At 57.7% G+C, this 22,858-nt stretch overlaps 2 protein-coding genes across 5 annotated transcripts in view; one reads left to right on the top strand and one right to left on the bottom strand.

Moving 5' to 3' along the window:
* The window catches only part of Slc45a4 (solute carrier family 45 member 4), a 68,297-nt gene extending 63,457 nt beyond the window's left edge, over positions 1-4,840 (top strand). Inside the window, exons 6-8 of the mRNA XM_027950748.3 lie at positions 322-421; positions 1,370-1,581; positions 4,007-4,840. Coding sequence (XP_027806549.2) covers positions 322-421; positions 1,370-1,581; positions 4,007-4,372 — 678 coding nt within the window. The 3' untranslated portion in view covers positions 4,373-4,840. The remainder of the gene's footprint in view (positions 1-321; positions 422-1,369; positions 1,582-4,006) is intronic.
* A 6,686-nt stretch (positions 4,841-11,526) lies between these two features.
* The window catches only part of Dennd3 (DENN domain containing 3), a 46,252-nt gene continuing 34,920 nt past the window's right edge, over positions 11,527-22,858 (bottom strand). The window contains exons 17-23 of one of the 4 annotated variants that reach the window (XM_027950681.3): positions 21,480-21,587; positions 19,414-19,553; positions 17,784-17,941; positions 16,770-16,903; positions 13,862-13,980; positions 13,648-13,785; positions 11,527-13,073 (exon numbers count right to left, since the gene is read on the bottom strand). In XM_027950681.3, the coding sequence (XP_027806482.3) occupies positions 12,873-13,073; positions 13,648-13,785; positions 13,862-13,980; positions 16,770-16,903; positions 17,784-17,941; positions 19,414-19,553; positions 21,480-21,587 (998 nt within the window). In that variant the 3' untranslated portion in view covers positions 11,527-12,872. Of the gene's footprint in view, positions 13,074-13,647; positions 13,786-13,861; positions 13,981-16,769; positions 16,904-17,783; positions 17,942-18,828; positions 18,967-19,405; positions 19,554-21,479; positions 21,588-22,858 lie in introns of those variants that run through there. The other 3 variants (XM_027950707.3, XM_027950727.3, XM_071602088.1) reach the window with 3 other exon arrangements.

Here is a 22,858-nt window from a genome sequence, read left to right on the forward strand (position 1 = left end):
CACACACCAGGCCCACATGTCCACTCCTCCTCAGGTCTAACCTGGGGCTTAAAGAGGGCAGGGTCACCCCTGGGTTTCTGAGCTACACAGTCAGATGTGGCAAGGAGGGACCCGAAACCACTGACCCACTGAAGACTGGACCAGGGAGGGCCCCCATCTTGCTTGGAGCGCTTCTTACCTCCTGTGGACCAGGGAGGGCCCTTCCTTGCTGGAGTGTTTCTCACCTCCTGAAATACAGTCAGCCACAGTTGAAATGCAGAATCACCCCTTTGTCCTGAGCACGCAGCATATGCCCCGCTTACCCAGTCTCCTTCTGAACAGGACGCCTCCAACTCAACTGCCTGGCACGCCTACAACGCTGGGGTGAAGATGGGCTGCTGGGGCTTGGTCATTTACGCTGCTACCGGTGCTATTTGCTCAGGTAAGAGGTGTCCAGCTCAGGTAAGCTGTAGCCCTAGAGAGTTCTCAGCAGTCAGATGAGGGGATCCCATACCTCATAAGGCTCAGGTGTCCGTGGGACCCTGACTTCTGTCTGGGCAGGTGAGAAGCTGTGGGAATAGCTGCTGTCGGCTGTGCTAGGAAGGGGTGTCTCTGAGAGCCCGTGGAGGCAGTCTGTGCTGTCCCACAATGCTGTCCATATGGACGGCACCTCTGTCTAGGCTGTCCTGGGTCCTGCTGGTTCCTGCCCAGGGCTCAGCAGGAGGAGCAGGGTCCAGGCTGTCATGGGCATGAGGCCTCTACCTACAGGCACAGCTTTATCCTGATGGATAGGGTGGGGTGACAGGCACCCACCCCAGGAGCAGCATGCCCAGCTCAACCTCTGGGACTAGACATGATCGTGGTCAGGGTCCCCTTGCCTACCCATACTGTCTAAACCCTGGGGAGGAGGCCAGCTTTACACCAGCCTCGAGTGGACTTGGGTGGCTAAGGTAAATGCCACGAGGTCAGCCAGGCACTGGAGCAGCTGTGACTCAGCTGTTGCCACTGCTCTGGTAGAGGAATTCTCGGGAGCTTGCGAGGCACCTCCTGGAGGAGGTGTCATCTAAGCCACCAGGTCAGGATGGGTGGTGCAAGGCAAGGTCCTGAGACGACGACCTGGGCTGCCCACGTCAGGAGAACAGAGTAGTGCTGGGTCAGGCGAGAGAGTGTTCTGGCAGGTCAGGGAGGCCCAGAGCTGTAGGAAGGGCCAGCTGCTGGCCTTGCTGAGGTGCCAGAGCCACGGGGGGCCAGGCGGGTCCAAGGCTGCAGATGCATTCAAGAGCAGGCAGTACCTGTACCCCAGACCCCATTTCAGCTGGAGGAAGCCATGTTGGATGAGACAGGACAGGAGCCATGAGCTCATCCCTGTCCCTGTGGTCCCTCTCTGCAGCCTTGCTACAGAAGTACCTGGACAACTACGACCTGAGCATCAAGGTCATCTACGTGCTGGGGACACTGGGCTTCTCTGCAGGCACAGCTGTGATGGCCATGTTCCCCAATGTCTATGTGGCCATGGTCACCATCAGCACCATGGGCATTGTCTCCATGAGCATCTCCTATTGCCCCTATGCCCTGCTGGGACACTACCATGAAGTCAAGGAGGTACGTCCATCCCCAGGGTGCTGGGGTAGGGGGTGGCAAAAAAGGAGGCCCAGGGAGCCACACTCCAGCCAGGGACATCCCCATCCCAGACTGTGCTGTCCGTCTCCACTCCCAGAAGCCTTCAGCTGCTGCCTGCCCTGGTCAGTCTCTGGCCACAGGATCCCTCCCGCACTGTAGGCCAGTCCTGCCAAGAGGCTTCTGGAAGTGCGCCCTGGAGGGTCACTGCCTGCCCTGCTCGAAAGGCCCATCAGGCATGTCAACTGCCCTAGCACAGAGTTCACCATAGACCTGGGCATGGGTGTGACCATGACTGTCCAGCACTGTACACCTCTGAAGGGAAAGGAGGTGCTCGTTTCTCCTTCCTGAGCCTCAACTGTGCTTACTCCCAGTCTCTTGTACAGTGGTCCAGGCAAAGTGGATTTACTGAGTAGCTGCACAGATGCATCTAATCCAAGCCAGAATCCCTGGCCTCCTTGCCCTCACTCTGAAGGTGACCGTGATCCTGACCTCTAGCACTGTCCTCTCCCATCTGGCCTCTTTCTTTCACCTCCTTCTTGTGACAAGTGCATTGCCGGCAGCTCTGCATGCTCTTAATCCCCGTGCCCTGATGGGCTCTGATACGCCCCCTGATTGGCACTTGGGTTCTTCCGGTTTGGAGCTGTTTGAGATACTGCAGTAGTGAGCACCCCTCCCTATGCCTTCACGGTCTTTCATGCCCCATCTGATCCTGTGGCTGGCTTGAGGTGGGGGACGGAGACAGCCGTGTGTCCCCCCCGCAGGTGGCTGGGTGCTGGCCAGTCATCTTCCTCTCCTGGGACAGGTGCGATGCTGGCTTGAGTGAAGCGACTCTGGCTCTTCAGAAGTGTCTTGGCTCCTCCTAACCATTTGTTTTTCATCCACTCTGAGCTTTTGAGTACACCTTTACCCGTATGCATCCGCCTGGGAACGATTGATAACGTGGCAGAGCCAAGCCCTCCTGTGCACAAATATATATTATTCTGTTATGAATTCTCATGATTTTCTGCATACAAAACCACATTAGCTGTGTGTAATGAGAGTTTTAGTTCTTCCTTTCTAACCTTGGTATGTTTTCTTTCTTTTCCTTGCCTTCTGGTCACGACTAGTACCTCCAACGTGAGGCTGGGTGCAAGTGCCGTCATTGTTTTCTTGTTCAAACTCTAGCCAGGAGTGCTCACGTCTCACTACAGAAGTCAGGGTTTTCTGGAAATTCATCCATTGCATCTGAAATTTCCACTACATTTACATTAAATTGTTCAGAATATTTCCTTACAATGTAATGCAGTAGCACCGTTATCATTTTTGATACTGTCTGGGAATCAGTGGAGTCTGTTTCCAGGAGCTTTTCGGACCCTCGGTCCTCTGTGGTACGTTCACTTTGTATCTGTTTCTGCTCTTTACGGGTCTTTTGCTTTCTGTTATTTTTTTTTATATTTAATTTGCTATCTTCTAATTTCTTTCTTTGATTTTAGCTGAGTATTTGCACTTAAGGGTACTAATTTCCCTCTACTCACAGCTTGAGCCACACTCTGGGAAGTTGTAATTCATTGAGTTTCAATCACTTAAAAGATTTTCTAATTTTTGTGATGATTTCTGTTTTGAACCATGAATTATTTAGAAGTATGTTGATGAATTTCTGACATATAGTGGATTTTCTAGTTTCTAGTGTAATTCCTCAAGGTCAGAAGACAATCTTACGTGACTTCAGCCCCTAAAATTAATCGAGCCCCCCCCCCCCCTTGTGGCCCAGTGTGTCACAAATGTTTACAAACATTCTTTATGCTCTTGGAAAGAAAGTGTGTCCTGTGCTTAGTGCCCTGAGTGTGTTGAGCTCTTCTGTTCCCTTCCGTCCTGTGTCCACTAACTCTGTGCAAGGTACATTGGAACCTCCCTCTGTAGTCATGGTACACACACATCAAGGTTGCTTTGCCTTCCATCAGAAGATGTGGTCACTTAGTGTGACCACAAATGTCTATGCACCAGGGTTCACTTGTATCTTAGGAAACAGATGAAGCCCCATGCCCCGTTAGTATGATCTAAGTGTCAGTGCATTCAGAATGTGGGAAGCATTGGCATGGACTCAGAGCCCCTGCCCTCCAGCCCTCACTGGAGACCACCTGGGTGGGCAGAGTCAGCCCTGCTGCCCTTCCTTGGGACTAGAGGCCGGGCCCCAGGGAGCCTGTATTCTGATGGATGGGGCTGACAAAGCTGCTTCCTCACCTCTCCCCTCCAGGGAGCAAGAACATCCCCCGTCTCCTGTCTGCATGGTGCGGAGCCAGAGCTGGGGTGCGGGAGGCCCAGGCAGGAGCAGCTGCCTGGAAGCTGAGAGGAAGGCACGGCAGTGTGCAGACCCCTCAGCAGGGTCACACCTCTGGAACCCCTCACTGTGAATTCTCTTCTCTTCTAGTACGTTCACCACAGTCCTGGGAACTCGAAGCGTGGGTTTGGCATCGACTGCGCCATCCTTTCCTGCCAGGTCTACATCTCCCAGATCCTGGTGGCGTCCGCCCTCGGGGGTGTGGTTGATGCCGTGGGAACTGTGCGTGTCATCCCAATGGTGGCCTCTGTGGGCTCTTTCCTGGGCTTCCTGACGGCCACGTTCCTGGTGATCTATCCTGAGGTGTCAGAGGAGGCCAAGGATGAGCAGAAAGTTCTGTCCTCCCAGCCTGCCCTGGAAGGTGAAGGCCGCGGGGGCAGTGAGAAGCCCACTGTCCTGAAGCTGTCGCGGAAGGAGGGCCTGCAGGGGCTGGTGGAGACCGAGTCTATGGTCTGAGCACTCCATTGGCATATTCCGTGCGGGAGACCGTGGCCAGGGGCTGCTGGGCCCTGTCCTCACTGGGGCTTCCAGGCCAGCGCACGCAGAGGTCCTTCTCAGAACAGTCGAAATTCCGTAGTTGTAGGGTAGGTTTGAGCTCTTTAGGCAAAGATATCACACTAATTACTTTTTCCACAATTAAAAAAAAAAAATCATTTGAAATCTTTTTTTTTAATTGAAAAAGATCTTTTAATTTCAGCTCTTTTATTCTGCAGGTATATTATTCTGCATGTTTTTAAATTGTAAAACAATATAGCCAATAAGCAATTTAGAAGAAAAGATATTGCATTTCTAAAATTATAATTGAAAATGCAGAAACTCTGACGTCCTTGACATATCTTGTCATACTATGTCAGAAAAATCACAGTGCAGCTGGTGACGGGGACGTACACCAGACGTCCCTCACTGGCGCTCAGCTGTGGATGTCCATCGGGTCTTGTCACATTTTGTTGGTGCTCCAGCTGTTGGAGAGTATTTTTCTTTATGATCATTTTTAAAAGTTTATTTTTCTCCTTCACAACTGTGGTTTTCTTAGAAGAACAGCGTCTCATCTCGTCCTCAGAGAGTCTGACGAATCGTGCCTGGGGTGAGCCTGGGCTGGGACAACCGCCTGCTCTGGCAGCCACACACCCGAGCTGGGAGGCCCAGTGGTGGCTGCTGGCAGAGCGGCCATGTCAGATCAGCTGGCACCTGTGTGTGTCCGCGTCCAGACCCCGGCACCCTCCCGGGCCCGCCGCCTGCAGGCTGCTCCCATCGTCAGTCCCAGGGCCCTCTGTCCCCTCTGCCATGTGCTGGGAGCCCTGGCCAGACTACCTCGCGTGTGTGGGTGGTGGCCTTGGCCCACCTGCTGTCGGACTCCCTGCTGGAGCTCATCTGAACTCTCGTGGCTTCTTTGCTGCTCACCCGCTCGTCACAGGACGCTCGTCACAGGACGTGGAACCGGTGCAGAGAGAAACAAGTGTCTCTTCCTGGGTCAGCGAGTGTCTTTCTCAAGGCCCCCGGCTCAGCGTGGTATTCCTGGTTTCAGCGAATCAGCAAAACTCAGGCTGTGGGGAAGAACAGTCACCAAATGCTGCGGTGGTTGGAGTGTTTTCAACCACAATCTCTATGAAAAACTCAGCCGTGTCCACTTGTTTGAAACGGTCGGTCTGAGCTCACTGAGGTCAAGAGGAGGAGGGCAGCCCCGCAGTCACCCAGACGGAGCCAGACCTTGTAATGCTCGTGTTGCCACGAGTTGTTTTTTAAATAAAGTACTTTAAAATGCATGAGAATCATGCTGCAATATGATCATTCTAAAGCATATATATACATATATTTATACATATATATATTTCAAGATGAAGCTAAGCAGTTTTTAAATAAATTACTTGAATTTTCTGTGTACTTAAGGAATGGCTGTTTAATGTCCATAGCAGGCCACTGCTCTTGCCATGTCTCCTGCCACTGGTGGCACTTTGTAGCTTTTATGTTTTGTGTACAAGAAACAGTTTGGTGCCTGTTTATGAGGTGTGTACTCAGGGCGTAAGGGTGCGTTCCACCAGCTGAGGACAGGCTTCCAGCCCAGATGCTTTCTGTACGTGCCAACTCTTGAGAGTGGCCTTGTGAATCTTGTGCTTGGACGGGGAAGGTCTCAACTACTGAAAGCGCCGCTGGCATATCGTTAGCCCTCCCACCAGCCAAGCCCTACCTACTGGGCACTTTGTCCCTCTCAGGGTGACGGGCACTCCTGGGCTCCTCCTCGGCTGAGCATCCTTGGCGGGGCCCTCCTGTGCAGCCTGATTCTCTTTAGTGCTCAGAGCTTGTAGCAGGTCCTTCCTGAGATCCCGCCTTGGCTGTTGGCTGCCGCTGGCCCTTCCCCACCTAGTGACTAGGAAATGGGGGCCAGAGAAAGCTGGACGGGCAGGGGCTGGTCTGAACCAAGAAGTGGAACAGCCAGGCGCAGCATGGGGTCTAATCGGAAGCTATGAACTGTGCCCCTGTCACCTGTGCCACCTGAAGCTGGTTCACCTGCAGCTCTGCCTGGCCAAGGTGTGCGGGTGGAGGCTTGGGGCCACCACCTGCCGTGTTGGCCCTCTGACCCTGGCCTTGACTTGGCTGTGATCTCAATTGACAACCGAAGACGTCTGTGTTTCCACACAGGCCTCATCAGAGCCACTGTGAGATACCAGAAAGGAAGCCAGTGTCCGCTCGTAGGTGACACCAGTTGGCTCACACCTGGTGGAGCTCCAGAGCTGTAGCCCTTTAGATACTTGCAACCAAAGTCTGTTCCTGTGAGTCTGGTCAGTGTACTTAGTTCCTAGGGTCACTGGTGGAGTCAGTTTCCGGTTTCCCCCGGTAGGTAGACGTGGGTGACCCAGATCCCTGAACTCTGGGCGTGGGTCTGGTCTGGGCACAGGACCCTTAGGCCCTCCCTTGGGATGAGTTGACTGCAGTCCGACCAGCCTGAGGCTGTGGGCATTGGAGCCTGTGTCTTAAGAGCCAAGGAGAAGGGCAGGCTGGCTGTGCCTGCTGCTTCAGAGGACACGCTGGCCTGGCGCTCGTGCGCCGTCCACACCTCAGGTCACAGCAGCAGGGGAGAGGTGGGAGTGCCAAGTCCCACAGGCACCCCATCTGTGGCCTCTTAACTTGAAAGACTTGGGCCTACGGGACCCTGGCAGAGCTGAGGACACAATGTGGAGTGAGCCTGCAGCACCCTCAGGTTTGGGCCGGGTAGGCCCCTGGCTGTGCCCCTGAGTGCTTGCGAGGGTTGCGCGGGGTTTCAGTGGCTGAGCACTGTTGGCTCCCTGGGTAGGGTGGCCTTGGTCTGATTGGTGTTTTTATGTGCTGTAAAGAGTCAACTGAGTATCTTATCTTTTGGCAAGATGGCTCTTACCCGTGGGGAAGTTCCCTCTGCAGGAGCGCAGGCTGGTAGGAGGGGGAAGAGGCGTGGGCTGCCCCTGCCAGCCTCCAGCTGGCCCCCTCTGTTGGCAGAATGGCTCTGACGCGCCCTGGTAGCTATGGAGCTGGCGGTGGGCGTGGTGTTCTCCATCTCTTAGCCTAATGCCAGGGGTCTTAGCTGAGGTGACGTTGCCCACTGGCTTTAGAGCTTTGGAGCCCCAGCAAGGGCCAGGCCTGGGGAAGGCACTGTTACTAGTCATGTTCCTGGGTGAGGCAGGACAGCTACGCCCTCTGCAGATCGCCAGTAGCTTCCAGCTGGGCTCGGTCTTTCTGCAAGGCTCTGGGTGGGAGAGGCAGCGCAGCAGCAAGTGCTCTGATGCCCAGAGCTGAGTCCCCTCCTCCAGCGCCCATGACCTCTGCGGCCTGTGGTACTGGTCGCACGTCTGAAGACTACTCTGATTCCAGCTGCTCCATCTCCCTGAGCGTCTGCCTACCTTAGCCACCAAGACCAGGTGTGTGAATTGCCACCAGAAACAGCCTTGTCTGTCTCTGTACATCCATCAAGCCGCTTCTGAGACTTGCGTCCCACTGCCAGCGTCCAGCCTGTGTCCAGCTGGGCCCCACCGGCCTGTCAGGAGTGGCCTGCTTCCAAGAACTCCTGGGCACTGCCCAGCACCACCTGGGAGTGTTGTCCGTTCAGTTCCAGGTGAACTGGTCCTGGCTCAGGTGGTGTGTTGGGCCCAGCCTAAGTAGCACTGGTCACCACCTCACATGAGGCTGGCATCACTATCCTGGCCAGAGCCCCAGCCTGAGCGGCCCCTTGGCCTGCCCATCTTCAGACCTCTAGGAGAGCCTGATGCCCTCCTCTGGTGGCTTCTACTGCCCTCCCTGGAGCTGACGGGGCAGTCACTGTGTGCACTGGACTGAGACTGGATGGTCCGTTTGTCTGAAATGCCTGGTACCAGAGAAACTCCCCAAGCACCTCGGAACAAAGCTATTTGGTTCCATTGTGAACTGGCCACAGGACAACTTTTTAAATCAACTTATTAAGTTGGAACACTGTAATAGCTCTTGCTGATTTTAGCAATGGTTTAAGTGTGTGTTAAACACATGATGTTATGTTTTATGAGAAAAGGGATTATAAAGAAGAGTAATGTCACACATGACTTAGTTTCTTCTCCTGTGTGTGTCTGTTCTCCGCAGAGCCGGGGCTTCCGTGTTCTCTGCAGCCACTTGTTGCACGCATGGGGCTGCAGCACTGACCTCCTGCAGAGGAGCCTGTGCAGAGGTCAGCGCCACCCCTTCCTCTGTTCCTCTGTTCCTCTGAATAAACCTTCCTTCCCTCTAAGCTGCCGATGTGGGTTTCTCTGTCACTTCCCCATGGCTGCCCTCTGCCCTCCTTGGGCTTGAGGAGCAGGGAGGAGGGCTGCTCCCAGGGCTGAAGGTAGGGGTGGGCACAAGGAAGGTCTCCACTTCCCTGAGGCTCCCCCAGCTACAGACCTGGGCCCACCTCTTGAGTTCCCCAACCCTGCTTCTGCTGCACTGAGAGCCACAGCTCCGCAGCCTGGCTGGGCTGTTCCGGTGGAGGAGGGGCTGGGAAGTTGCAGACTGCCCCGGGTCTGGTTGACCTGCCAACATGGGCATGAGTGGCCACACCAGGAAGGGGCAGTGGGTGACCCTTGGTGGTCCCTAATGCACGCAGGGTCCTGGGGCAGAAAACACCATCTGGGTCTTATGGCATTCCACCCAAGAGGGTTGTCAATGTCACAGCCAGTTGGCAGCAGGGGAAACAGGAGGCTAGTCCCAGCTGGTGGGATTTGAGCCAGAATGCACCCACCTGCTGGCCAGGGGTGAGGCAGGGGCGATGGTGGGGAATGCAGGCAAGAGCCCCTCAGCACAGCTGGGTAGGGTGAGGTCATCGAGGGACATGAGGCCAAGTATTGGGAAGGCTGCAGCCCCTGCACCTCATGGGCGAGTTTCTCTGCAGGGAACCCACATGGCAGGACCGAGTCCGGTTGTCCCCAAGACCCTGTGTTCCCCCTGCAGCAGGGAGCTGTGGACACACGTGACTGGGGCGACACCGAGAGGGGGCCTCCTCCACAGCACATCTCGTGCTCCAACTTGGGGCCACCTGAGTAGCACACCCAGAGGTCCACGGGTGTGCTACCTGAGCTCAGAGGGGACAAACTGGCCACCGTGGGGCAAGGAGCAGTAAATAATGTAGAAAATGGCACCCCAAGCCCCCCACCCCGAACTGCACAACCTTTACATCTTTGCATGCAAAATAATGTTAAAAAGAAGTTTTTATTTTACAAAAAGCGGACACTCCGGTTCTGCACTGTGCAGCCGTTTGGGTTTGGCTGACGCCCTGCATGACCAGCGCTTAGCACCCCACACCGCTGGTCAGGGTCTTGTGCTTTAACCACGGTTACTTCACACACAGTAAAACCAACAGGTATGCAGTCAGCAGTTCTATGAGTTTTGACAAATGGCACCTGAGAAACTGACGCCCCACTGCCCAGGACTCCCTGGACTGCAGCCAGTTCACTGCCACCCAGACAGCCATGAACCCAACCAGCCCGGTAAGTGCCACCTGTTTTGTGTCTGGCTGCTTTTGCCAGTCAGGTAAGTGGTTCTATTTTTTCTTTTGATTTCAGATTTTTTTTCCTGTGTTCTCTAAAAAAAATCTCTGTCTGCACTAGGTTGCAAAAACATTCTCCTAGGCTACTTTCTAGAACTTCTAGTTTTACATTTAGATCTGTGAACCTCCTTGAATTAAGTTTTGTTATTGAATTTTCACGTGAGGAGAGGGTTGAGCTGCTCTTCAGCGTCGTCCTCTCTTCGCTGTCCAGCCGGGGCGGCGCTGTGTGCTGAGCAGGTTTCTCACTGAATCGACTTTTTCTTCCTGAAAGTCAGTTGACTGCGGACTGTGCTAGACCCTGCACTCTGTTTTGTGGGTGCATTTGCCATCAGGTCAAATCCTATGGTGTCTTAATTCCTGTGGTTTTTAGTAAAGCTTAAAATCATGTAATATGACACTGTTTTTTCTTCCCTTGAGCAATCTTGATAGTTCATCATTCTTTACAGAATGAACTCTTGGTGTTGTCCACTGTTTTCCCTTTTCTTTCCCTCCCTGCCCCAGGACACAGGCTAAGAGGCAGGGGCTACTGACACTCTGGACCACCCGTCTCCCACCCCCTAAGAGCTAGGAGACTGGCTGATAGGACCTCCCTCCACCCCGTCAGAGCCAGACCAGCCCTGAGCCCCTGAAGAACCATCGACTCCGGGGAAATGAGGAGCAGGTGCTCCCTGCAGCCTTGCTGTCACTGCTGGGGCCAGGGGGCCCTGACAGATCACGTGGGGACAGTGTTCCTCGATGTGGTAAGTGTTCTGAGCACCAGGCACGGTAGTGCATTTGAAAAGCCTGGCAAGCCCTGCCCAGAGCAAACGCTCCACAACAGCCATGGGAGTGTCCTGCAGCTGCATAACCGGTGACCACCACCTGGGCGACTTCCTATGGCAGAAGTTAGATTCTTCACAGTTCTGTTGGCCGCAGAGTGAAATCCAGGTGTGGGGGGCTCTGGAGGCTCTGGGGGTGAGCCGTCCTGCTCCTCTAAGCCCCCACGGCTGCCGGCTGACTTGGCTGCATCTGTATCCTCTGCTCCACCTACGCAGGCCTCTCCCTGTGTGCCCCTGTCCCCGCCTCCTCAGGCCAGTTGCCCACATTTGAGATCATCATTTCATCCACAAAGACCCTTTCTCCAAGTCAAGTCAGGATGTGGACATACCTTTGATGTCATTCAACCCTCTGCAGGAGCTTTCTCGGTTTTATATATTTTTATATATTTTCATGAGAGCCCAGCAAAGCAGCCCAGGTGGAACCTCTGAGCAGTTCCTGGTGGACCCTGATGGCATCGAGGTGCCCTTTCCATCCCAGCCAGCGCTCAGCAAGGACTGTTTACATAAGCGCAACGGCCACTCACTGTAGCCCACTGCCCCTCGATTCCGGTGCTCACCACTCCCTCTTACATAAATGACCACCTCGTAAAAGCCTGTGGTTCTGCACTGGTTGTTTCAAACCCAATCACCATCATACACAATCCTGGAAATTATCACCTGCAGTGAGATAACTTATCTGGTGCTTGGCATGAGTCAAGAGCAAGTTCAAAATGGTCCTACGCTGCCTGGAGACCTCTTCCAGTTGATGATGGCAAAAATCAACTGGACATTAGCAGTTACTAAATAAAGAATTTATTATTCACACTGAAGACACCTGGCTACACATGGCTTGGTATTAAACAGTCGTTACTGAATTCCTGACAGACTCTCCCTGGACATTCGCACGTGTTTACAAAGGCAGAGCTCAACCTCTGGCCTCTGCTGTCAGCCCCGCCTTGCAGATGTCGGGAGCGCCCCCGAAACACAGACAAGCAGGGTGCAACCCTGAGCCCTTCTCTGTGCCATGTTCCAGGACACTGAAAAGCTGGTGGCTATGCAAAACCACACTTAGGGAACATTCTGTCCGGTGATGCAGGCCTTTCAAAATGTAGATCCAGCCACATCTAGGGGCTCGTGTTCACGTGGCACCCGGGTGCTGCCCAAGCATGGCCCTGGTCCGGGGGCCCACAGACACCCTGAGCAGCCCTTGGCGAGCAAGATTAGCATGTGTCCAGCTAAGTCCCAAAAACCTGACAGTGTCCAGGTGACCCCAAGGCTGAGCCCATGGACTGGCCACAAGCCAAAACTGTGCCAGTGGACAAATGTTCCCTCTGTGTCCAGCAACAAGGCCCAAACCTTCTTTACAGAACATTTCAGGAATGAAATCTCAATTGCAGCATGAAAATATACACAGACCTCCTTGCGAGCGTTGGACTATCTACAGCTCCTCTCGGGTGGTGCAGCCTCGCCGGCACGTCAGTCCACAGCATGCGCAGGAGGCCCAGAGTGGCCTGGGAAGGCAGGACTGGTAAGTGGTTCTGCACCCAGGCAGGACCACGGGCTCCCCACCCAGACCTGCCGAAGTTTGTGGTGAAACAGAGTCTCTGGGTTTCTTCATTATAGAAATCTTACTTTAACAAGAAAAGCAGCAGCAGCTTTCCCCAGCTAGTCCCCCAGTCTGCACAACAGATCACAGCGCCGCCCCGCCCCTCGGGCAGCCCCAGCCACCTGCTCTGGCGGGACAGCCTGGGCTCCTAAACTCCCCAGAGCCTCCCCAGAACGAGCAGTCATGGAGGCCGCAGCCCTTGGTGCTCCTCCATGTGCCCGCCACACCCCCTGTGATGCCCACATGACTCGTGGAGTGGATGAGGGAGGCGAAGGAGAGGCCAGCCTGGTCGGCTCTGGGCCCAGTGCTGTCCCCTGGGCGTGGGTTCTGGAACTCTGCAGATGGCACAGGACACCTCTGGCAGAGGTAGTGGGAAAGGAGATGTGGCGGCCCGCCTGAGCAAGCACCCACACAGACCGTCCAGAGACGCACAGGGCCGGGGCCCATCACTGGCACCCCTGCCCCTCAGGCTCCTGCGGAGGGGAAGGCTGCAGAAGGTGCTGTCCCCGCCCAGGGCGGCCAGCAGGCCCTTTGCCTTCATTCCACCTGCCAGATGGCGATCTTGCCCTCCTCCCCGCCAGACCCGCTCAGCACGTATCTGTCCTCTGCAGAGCACAGGGTCCTCACGGTGTCCGCGTGTGCCACCAGCTCCTTTTCCACGGTCTTCCGCTGTACGTCGATCACGTAGATTTTCCCCTTGAGTTTCCCCTGTGACAGTCCCCTGCCGCCCACCCAGATCTGCAGGGAGAAACGGGAGGCGTGTCAGCCAGGATCCAAGAGCCTCGAGGGCGTGGGCATGGCCCAGTCCTGGGCTCTGCGCCCCGAAGCCGAGTCCCTCTTGGACAGGCCACCTGATGTACCTACAGGACAGAGCTGGGGGCCACAGCCCTCTGTGGCCTCTGGAGCCCTCTTCCCAGGCCTCCCAGCCCAGGGACCACAGGGACCATGTGACCGTGGTCAGACACACCGTCTGTGGACTTGACACTTGCTAAGCGCTTACGTGCCCTCACCCTCAACCCACTCAGGCCTGAGGGCAGAGGTCTAGTGAGCGGCTGAAGCCACCCAGAATGCGGTTCTGGGACGTCCAGCTTCTAAGAAGCATAGTCACACCATGGAGACTCTAGAACTGAAGTGAACATCACCAGGAGGCTCACAAGCCAACAGGACGCAGAGGGACCTTCCCAACCGCTGCAGCTGGGGCCTGGAATTTCCCAAAGGCCCACGTGTGGAAGGCTTATCCAGGACACTGCTGGCCTCGTCCTCTGCCCAGCCCCACTGCAGGGAGGACCCCGGAGGGAAGGCGGCGGCTCACCTGCCTCTTCACCAGCAGCAGGCAGTGGATCTGGGAGCAGTCCTGAAGGGGCACCGTCTGCGGCGGCCGGGCCAGGTCCTTCAAGCTCCAGACGTAGACCTCACTGTGACCCACACAGGCCGCCCAGAGCTGCTCCTGCTGGACAGAAACCACCGTGGGCCTGTGGCCAAGGCAGCCCCGCCCCAGCAGCGGGCAGCCGGCTGCTCCGCAGTACCTCGTGGAAGAGCTGGAAGCCCACGAAAGAGGTGCGTGTGTTGCTCGGGGTCTCGTCGCTCCTCAGCTCCTGGCAGAAGGTGCCCTGCAGGGTCAGCACCAAGATGCTGTCACCTGTGCCTGCAGGAGGACAGCTTGGTGAGGAGCGGCGGGTGACGCATGGTGGGCTGGAAGGGTCAGGGCAGCGAGTGTCCCTGTGACGCGGAACGTGAGCCCACCCACCGCTGCTCCACGCTTAACACGGCGGGGCCCTGGGCCCGAGCTTGCCAGGGGCCTCTCGGCGTGGGCAGTGGGGCAGAAGGCAGGGCGGATTGGGCACCTCGGGCCTCTGGTGTTTGGGGATTTTCCTCTCCAGCAGCCAAAGCGGGTCCTAGCCCCACTCAGTGACACCCAGCTTCCCTGTGCGCAGCACCAGCACACCCCTCGGTCTGTCATCCTGCAGGTGAGGGGCCTCCCTGTAGGCCAGCAGTGTCTGCCTCTCTGCGAGCTCCAAGCCATCAAAACCAGCCCAGGAGGGGGTACAAAGCCGGCCTGGTCAGGCTGGAGTTGAACTGGCGGAGCCACTGCGTTGTCCCCTGCCCCCTGGCACGCCAGTGTCCCGTGTGAACAGTGCAGGCCGGAGGGCAGGAGGACAAGCCTGGCTCTCGGGTAGCATCCCGCTCACAAGCAAAGAGGCCTGGGTACACGGGTGCTGGGAGACAGCGGGTCCCAGGAGCTGGAGTAGGTGCCCCCACCGAGATGCCGATGGCTTTACACCATGGGGACGTTGCACTGCAGTCCCCTCCAGCTGCCAGCCTCACCTGACGAGTGGGCCCTGGGACCCTGGCCAGCCTGATAGTGAAGGGGCTCACAAGGGCTCTCCTCTCCCCCCCTCTAAGCCTGGTTGGGAGCTGCCTCTGGTGCTGCCCGACAAGCACCGCACTCCAGGAAGCCCCGGCCGGGTGCTGTCACCTACCTGGACTAACAAGTGGGAGTGTGGAGCAGGGCCACAGGAGGCCCGAGTGGCAGGGACCAGCTCCCAACCACTGCAGGAGCTTCACTGCCCACCCCCACCGTACAGACCCAGAGGGCAGAGAACAGGGGGTAGGGCTCAGCACGTCACTGGTGTGTGATCGTCCCAGGGTGGGCCCAGCACACAGGGACAGGCCAGGTGAGGGCACAAGGAAGTCAGGAGAGAAATGGAGTCCTCCAAACAAAAACCAAATGGAGACTCTAGAACTGAAGTGAACATCACCAGGAGGCTCACAGCCAACAGGACGCAGAGGGACCTTCCCAACCGCTGCAGTTGGGGCCTGGAATTTCCCAAAGGCCCACGTGTGGAAGGCTTATCCTCAGCCTGCGCTGGGGCCCGAGAGGAGCAGAGTGGGTCACTGCGGGGTGCCCCTGGCCTGGCCCCTCTTCTTTCTGTCTGAACCCTGCTCTGAGTCCCTCCATGGTGTGTACAACAGATGTTCTTGGACTGTGCCTGCCCCAAGCTACTCCATCCTACAGAACAGAAGCCTGCCAGGGGCTGCTCCATTTTGAGTACAACCACCAAAGAAGGTGACTCTGCACCTGGTCTGTGCAGGTAAGCGACCGCCATCTGCCCAGCACGGCCACAAAGAACCAGGCAGTAAACAAGTGATTCCTGCCAACTGATCAAACGAAGAAATCAGGAGCCTGAGGACGTCCCAACCCATCAGGAACACCAGAATGCAGGTGGCGGTGGCGGTGGCGGTGGTGGTTTGGTTGGCTATTTTCTGTTTTGGTTCAGGGATTGAACCAGGGCACTTCACCACTGAGCTACATCCCCAGCTCTCTTTTATTTTTTGATACAGTATCACTAAGTTGCTGGCCTTGAACTTGCAATCCTCCCGCCTCAGCCTTCCAAGTCACTGGGTTTACAGGATGTGCCACCACACCCAGCTCACACTTGGGAGTTTACCAGCCTCATCAGATGCAACCCCTCATCTAAGACCCATAAAAGGAACCCCCCCCCCCGACTAAACACGGCAGCATCCTGTCAGCTGGTCACTCGTCAGAAAATGCCTGGTTCTGTCCTGCCCATGACAGTGACGCACACCTCACTCCAAGATCACACCTCCAGCTGACATTCCAGAACTGGCGTCCTCTGGAGCCCTGCCTGACGGCTCTGGGGAACTGGCTGGTTACAACCCCTGACCCCCAGAGAGACTCTGACTCCGGCCCCCCCCACTCTGCCTGCTCTGGGAGCAGCCTCCTGCAGCTGCCTTAACCCTTGTCAGCCTTTCATGACACTGTCATGCCAGGTAGGTAAGTGGCCCAGAGGTGACGTAAAGCACCTTCGGATGAAGGCCGTGAGCAGCCCTGGGGCTCCTGAAACCGATCCCCTGCAGAGACTGAGGGGGGGGTGTGGAGGGTCCTGTGCATCTCGCTACACTAAAGCACTTCAATGTAAAAGAACTGGGGACAACCATGCGCCCTGTCTGGCCACGCCCACAGGGAGGCCTTCAGCCACAGGCAACACCTGTGCCCTGGGCGTCCCCCCCAGGGCAACATGAGCCGCCAGGCAGAGGCTATGCCTCCCATCTCCTGCAAAGTGCCTGGCTTGGCCTTGAGGATGCTCAGGTCCCAGGGATGTGCTGGGAGTGGCAGGGGTGGCCCAGCGCGGCCCCAGGGGAGGTGGCTGTGGAGGGTGATGGGGCAGCAGGGGACTCAGGGACACCTGGGACAGGTTCACCCCAGAGCATGTGCAGCAAGAGCACAGGGAGGCGGGCGTGGCGGGCACACCAGGGCGGCAGGGGCCGGGAAGTCGGGGGCCTGGGCACAGCCAGCAGGGAAGAGTGACAGAGAGTGCCTGGAGGTTGCCAGTTTGACCCTAAAACCAGAGGTGCCCCAGGCAGAGGGAAACAGGCTCTGAGAGCAGGGTCAGGGTGGTTTGGAGGACTTACAGCACCACAGATGGCCACTGTGTAGACTGATGGACGTGAGACCTCCGCTTGGCAGCTGGAACCGGCTGGTCACCTGCAGCGTGCTCACGTTCCACGCCAGGACTGTCCCGTCCAGGCTGCAGGAGAAGACCTGGCTGGAGGGATCAAAGGCATGTGCACACACTGAACAGGGCCCCTGGGCCCCAGGCCTTCAGCCCCAGGAGAAACAAGTCGCCATTAAGCATCCATAACACGGAAGGCGAGTGCCGCCCGGCCGTCCGGGGCAGGAGCAGGCTGTCGGGGCACCCAGTCGCACAGAGCCTGTCCTGGGCAGAGCCACAGCAAGACCATAGACTGAAACAAGGCCCACCAAGGGCTGCCCAGCCCAGAGGGGCCACAGAGGGCCTGCACTGCAGCTGCAGGGAAGGGGACTGGCCAGCGTGCCACCCCTGGTCCTGCCCTAGCCAGCCTGTTTGTCTTCCAGGTGAGCCCCTGACCTGGGCAGTGCTGTGCCAGGCCCTATCCTCACCACAGGACACATGTGGTGAGCAGAACCAGAGCCTGCCCTCAGGTAACAGGAACAGACAGTGAGTGACACAACCAGGGTCAGGTTGAACTGTCCCTGAGAAACGTGTGTCCTCACCCCAGGACCTCAGAACGGGACCTGACATGGAGGCAGGCCCTTTTCCAAGTCAAAGTGAGGTCATGGGCCCAGCAGGAACAGAAACCCTGCCAGGCCTGGGCAGGCTACAGGCTGCTGGCCAGCAGGTGGCTCTGTGGGAGCTAGGGACTTAACAATGACAGTTTTAAAGGATGACAACAGTGAAAGCTCAGGGGATCTCTCACATACAGGTTTCAACGTAACAATGAGAAAGCTCATCCCTGTCGCCACGCCTGCCCATGATGGTCACCGAGGGTCAGCGCCTTCCTCTGTGCCCACGAGCAGGGTCGCTGCCCACCTCGCCTCTGGACCCGCGTTGCTCTGAGCCCAGCACCCTTCACACTGGCACCCCTGACCCTACAGAGCCACCGTACCTGGGCTTCTTCCCATCCTGCACGGCCAAGCCCGTGACCGCGGAGCGGTGGTCCGTGAGCTGCTTGTTGCAGGACATGCTGTGGGTGTTGATGATGTAGATGACGGAGTCCTCGCAGCCAATCCACACCTGGCTCTGCTCCGCCATCACCATGCAGCTCTAACAGGGCGAGAGGCACGACGGGAACTGGTGGCCGATGCCCCACTGGGCTCCCAGACACAGACGCGCACTTGTTTCCCAGGACTAATTGGAGGGCAGCGGGGACTGCTACCCAGGCAGCCTTTGGGGCTTACTGTCGTTGGGATCTTATTAAAAAGGCTCTGGTGGGCTCTCAACTCAGAACAAGGACAGTTCCCTTAGTTTCTCTTTCTGCTTCTGCCCAGTTCTGAGTGTGGTCAGACGCGCACATTTTCACTTCTGGTAACTCAGACCCTCCCACTCGTCCAAGTCCATAGACTTGCGGACTATGGGAAGGGTTCGGGAAGCAGTTCCGTGGCCTCTCCCTCCCCTGCGCGCTGCCGAGTCTGACATCCAGGTACCTGGACGGCCTGATCCCAGGCACTCGGTGCCCGGGCTGCAGTCACAGGGTTTTTGGCTTTGAAAGCACCCACTGGAACAGTGTGAAAACTCATTTTCTGCTCACGCCACGAGCGTCCAGTTATTTTTAGATAAGATGCAACCACCAAAATGGACCCTAAGCAGCTGCCTGACGCTTCGCTGGAACGTCCTCTTCACGTTACATGTGAGCTCAACGGGTTGTGCTGTGTGAGGCACAGGGCAGGGCATCTCCCTGCAGGGTCCCTTGGAACTGTGCCTTCTCCCGGACAGGGGACAGCCCCTGCACAGTGGGAGTACAGGGCACCAAACCACCTGGCAGCACAGACTGGACAGAGGCTGGGACTCCAGAGAGGCCGCACCTGTGAATCTGCGAAGGGTCCTCAGAAGCCAGCCACGGTGGGCCTGGAGTCCCAGCTGCTCAGAAGGCCGAGACGGGGACGGGGTGGGGGGGGTGCCTGGAGCCCAGGAGCTCAAGGGCAGCCTGGGTACACAGTGAGACCCCCCAGTCAAGGTGAGGAAAAATGCAAACAGCTCAACGGGAGATGCTTCTCACACCCACCAGACTGGCCAGAAGGCACAGTCCTCCGGCAATGGTGGTCTGAGGACAGGGAAGGACTGCCAAGCGCCTGAGGAGACGGAGGACCAGTGCAGGGTTAGGGGCACCCTCAAGCTGCTGTGTCCACAGGAGGCCACACCACGACCAGGCCAAGAAACTCCCAGCCATTCTGGTTATAAAACCCTCAACTTCATTCAGACTCAAAGGAACAAAAGGACCAAGCGCCCAGGACAGGCCTAGCCTCTGCTGGCTAGGACGCACGGTGGTTGGACACCCTGGAGGGCACCCACTGCCCCTCACTAGGCATCACCAGAATCATAGAAAATACCATAGGGGTTCTGTGACCCTGGGCCCGGCACACCTGGGTGGCCCGGAGCTGCCCCCGCCATGAGCAGGCCATAGTGGTGGGAGGGGCAGGCCGCATTCAGACCCCAGCAAAGACGAGACTGTTTCCCAAAGCTGGGGGCCGGGGAGAGGCTCTGGGCCCATCTGAACTTGAGGGCCCCCACCTGCTCACCACTTTGGAGGTGCCCACTTTAAAGCAGTGCTGGTGGACGGTCCAGGAGGAGGCATCGAACACGGTCACCTTGCCCCCACTCAGGGCACACCACAGCTTGGGGCGGGCGTCCTCTGCCTTCTCTGCTGGGTCAAGATGCCCTGAAGAGGAAATCAGTGGCAGAGACGTGAGGGGGTCCCAGGCACCACCAGGCAAGGAGGCCACACGCCTGCCCCTGGGCGCAGACTGGCTGCCGAGAACCACACAGACAGAGCACCCGGGGCAGGTGCCCTGCGTGGCACCAGGCAGGTGCGTCAGGGCCTCTAGAGAGCCACAGTTCCAGAGCCGGGAACAGCAGGAGGGGCTGATGAGCACTGGACACAGAAAGCAGGGGTCAGCTGGAGAGGCCTAGGCAGGAGCCACCAAGTGCCATGCCAACCAAGGCGTAGGAGGGTCCCCCATCTCCCTGACGCTCAGTGGTGGCCTTTTAACTTTGGCCACTCTAAAGAAGTAAAAGTTTCGGGGTTTTGTTTTCAAGATGGTTCTCTATGTTACCCGGGCTGGTCTCAAGACCTCCTGTCTGGGCCCCCCCAGAGGCAGGGGCCATAGGCTTTCACATTTCCCTAACCATTAATGAGGCTGAGGCCCGAGCCCCTGGCCACTCTGCCCACCACCAACTGGTGCTATTCCTTCTCCCGTCTACTATGGCCCAGCAGACATCCGCTGTAACTCCTGCAGGACCTTCAAAACCCTTTGCTCCACCGTGGCCAAATCCACCAGTCTGCCTCAGGGTCAGGGCTTTTAGAGGCCCCAGGGGCCATGGGCCTGCCCTGGGATAGAGGCCCCTTCTGCAGGGCCTGGTGCACAGGTCCGCTTGCTTTAATTGCTTGTTGCTGTGCCCATCAAGTCTAGATTTCAGTCCCCTGGAACTGATCGTGGGGAGAGGGGGTCAGGATTCATCTGACCGGCCCCATCTCCCATGGACAGTCCTTGCCCACCCCCCCCCCAAGCACTGCCCGTCACCATTAGGAGGAGTCCTGGTAGCCACCTTCGGGGTGTCTACTGCACTGGTCCGTGGCTGGCTTGGCAACCCTGGGAGTCCAGGCGAGAGCCAGGGTTACCAGGACTCCCCTCTGGCAGGCCCCGGCCCCTCCACACCACCGTCCCACAGGGGCAAGATGCCCAGAGGCTGGTCAGTTGAAATTCAAGGGAAAGGGCCCTGGATCTGAAAACAGCCCTCAGTCCAGGCGCCGTGGCCATGGAGCCAGAGCCAGTGAGCGCCACGGTCAGCAGCCACGTAGTCCGGGTCCAAGGCACGCGCTGGGCTCTGCTCTGCTCATTCCCCACCACCCCCTGCTTTGCTGCTGCTTCTCCCGACACATGGCCCTTCCCCGGGAGAGCACGTGGCCACCGCCCCAGAATGTGCGCCCATTGTCAATCAACGGATCCGTGAGGCCACGCGGGAGTGTTCTGTGGTGCTCGTGTTAAGTCCTTCTGGAGCAAAGAACTGACAACAAACTGAAAATTCTTCCTGCCTGAAGCCAGCGGCCCCACCTGCCACCACCTGCCCTCGGCGTGGCCCCTGCTGCTGTCCTCCGCCATCCAGAGCCCAGTGCTCTGATGTGCAACCACAGCCCAAGGAGGGCCCCTGCTGGTGCTTGGAGTCAGGGTGCACCACGTTCTCCCTCCTACCATCCAAATGCAGCTCTTAGAGAGCCAGAAAGTCATATGCAGGAAAGGCACCAAACAGGAGTGGGGGAGGGAAGGGTAGGGCAGCTCCTGCCCGCCAGCCCCGACCCGAGTACCAGGCCCGGTCTCCTTGTCACAGGGCAGCCTCAGTGACTCCCAGTGACCCACGTGACCCAGTGGGAGCCAGTGCCCTGCACCTGCTCTGGAGGACAGGGGACAAACACGCTGGGACGGGTGAGTCTGAGTGTGGCCTTTGCCTCTTGAGGGCTCACCCCCCAAGCCCCTGCCCTGCGCCGCTTCCCACGGGTCTGCAGCCTCTGGCTTCGGGGTGACCTCGCACCCAAACCCTAACTTGGCAGATGAGCTGTAAAAGAGCAGCCCCGACGGACAGCCCTCACCTGGAGTGTACAGCAGCACGTCCACCGCCTGCGGCGCCGTCTCCCCCACCCAAGGGCTGATCTTGTGTTTCAGGGTCTCCGCGGTCGTCATGGGGAACGCCGTGGGCACTGAGGACAAAACCTGGAGTCAGTTCACTGGCACGAGGACACAGGTGGCATCCTTGCAGCCAGGTCCAAGGAGAGCAGCGTCAGGCCCTTCTCGGGGTAGCCTATGTGTGGCAGCATGGGGGGCCGTGGGGAGTGCCCCCTTCCCAGCCCGAAGCTGCTGCCTAGCAGAGAGGGCACTTGAAACATCCCTCAGTAACAAAACAGCCCCGAGCTGCAGCAACCAAGGAAACTAGCTCAAGAGCAGTCTCAGCCCCAGAATGACGGTGCAGGCTGGGCGTCCCTGCTGGCGTCCCCTGCTGCGGGGCTGACCTGTGTCCTGTGTGCTGTGCCATGTTCAGCAGCGTCCCTGGCCGTGCCCTCCAGATGCCAGCATTACCCCACACACATCCTCGATGTCTCTCGGCACTGCCGAGGCCTCTCCACAGGGAGCGGGTACAGAGTCGCCCCAGTTAGAAGCCACTGGCCTGTGGAGGAGCCGACACCCCCTTCTGCAGAAAACCCCCGTCTCCAGACAAAGCTGCCTCCATCTGGGCTGCTGGCACCACGTGCTGTAACGGGGTCCTGGGCACTTCCTGCCCGCCAGCCCCAACCGTGAGTACCAGGCACCGTCTCCCTGTCACAGGGCAGCTTCAGTGACTTCAGGGGACTTCCTGGCCGCAGTTACCCACTGATCACGTGGGCACTACAGTCGGGGCGGCTGTGCTCTGGTACTTGCCCAGCTGCCGTCTTGCCTTACTGTGTCAAGCCTCACAGACTGACGAGGCTGATATTATCGTCCCGATTCAAACAGACGAAACAGAAGCACCGGATCCCACCCACCAGGGGCGACAGACGGGCAGGTCAGCCAGGACTCCCATGGGCTCCGGTCCCTCTCACCAGAGGCCATGGCATACCCCTCGGAACCCTCCAGAACCACTGAGCGTCCGCTTTACAGGACAACACACGGACTCTATCTCAGAAAACCACTGCCCACAGCCCCAAGGGCCCCAGGCCACATGCTGCCACCCGCTAGCATAGAAACCAGTCTTGTGCTGTTGGCCTGATGCCGGTGTCGACGGTAACAAGTGTCCTCGACACTCCCACCTCTCGCGCACACCCCGAGGCAGCTGGCCCCAGAGATCACACAAGATGGGAACAAAACAGGGGCCAGCACTGAAATGGTGGGGAGTCGTCCTCACCCGTGGGCACCCGGACTGAGAACCATCTTCCGGAAGGCAGCTCAAGCCGGGCCCCGCTGTGCGGCCTGGGAACGTGGGCCAGGCAGGAACAGC

This window comes from Marmota flaviventris, chromosome 15 (genome assembly GCF_047511675.1).
Source record: "Marmota flaviventris isolate mMarFla1 chromosome 15, mMarFla1.hap1, whole genome shotgun sequence".
Taxonomy (NCBI): Eukaryota; Metazoa; Chordata; class Mammalia; order Rodentia; family Sciuridae; genus Marmota; species Marmota flaviventris.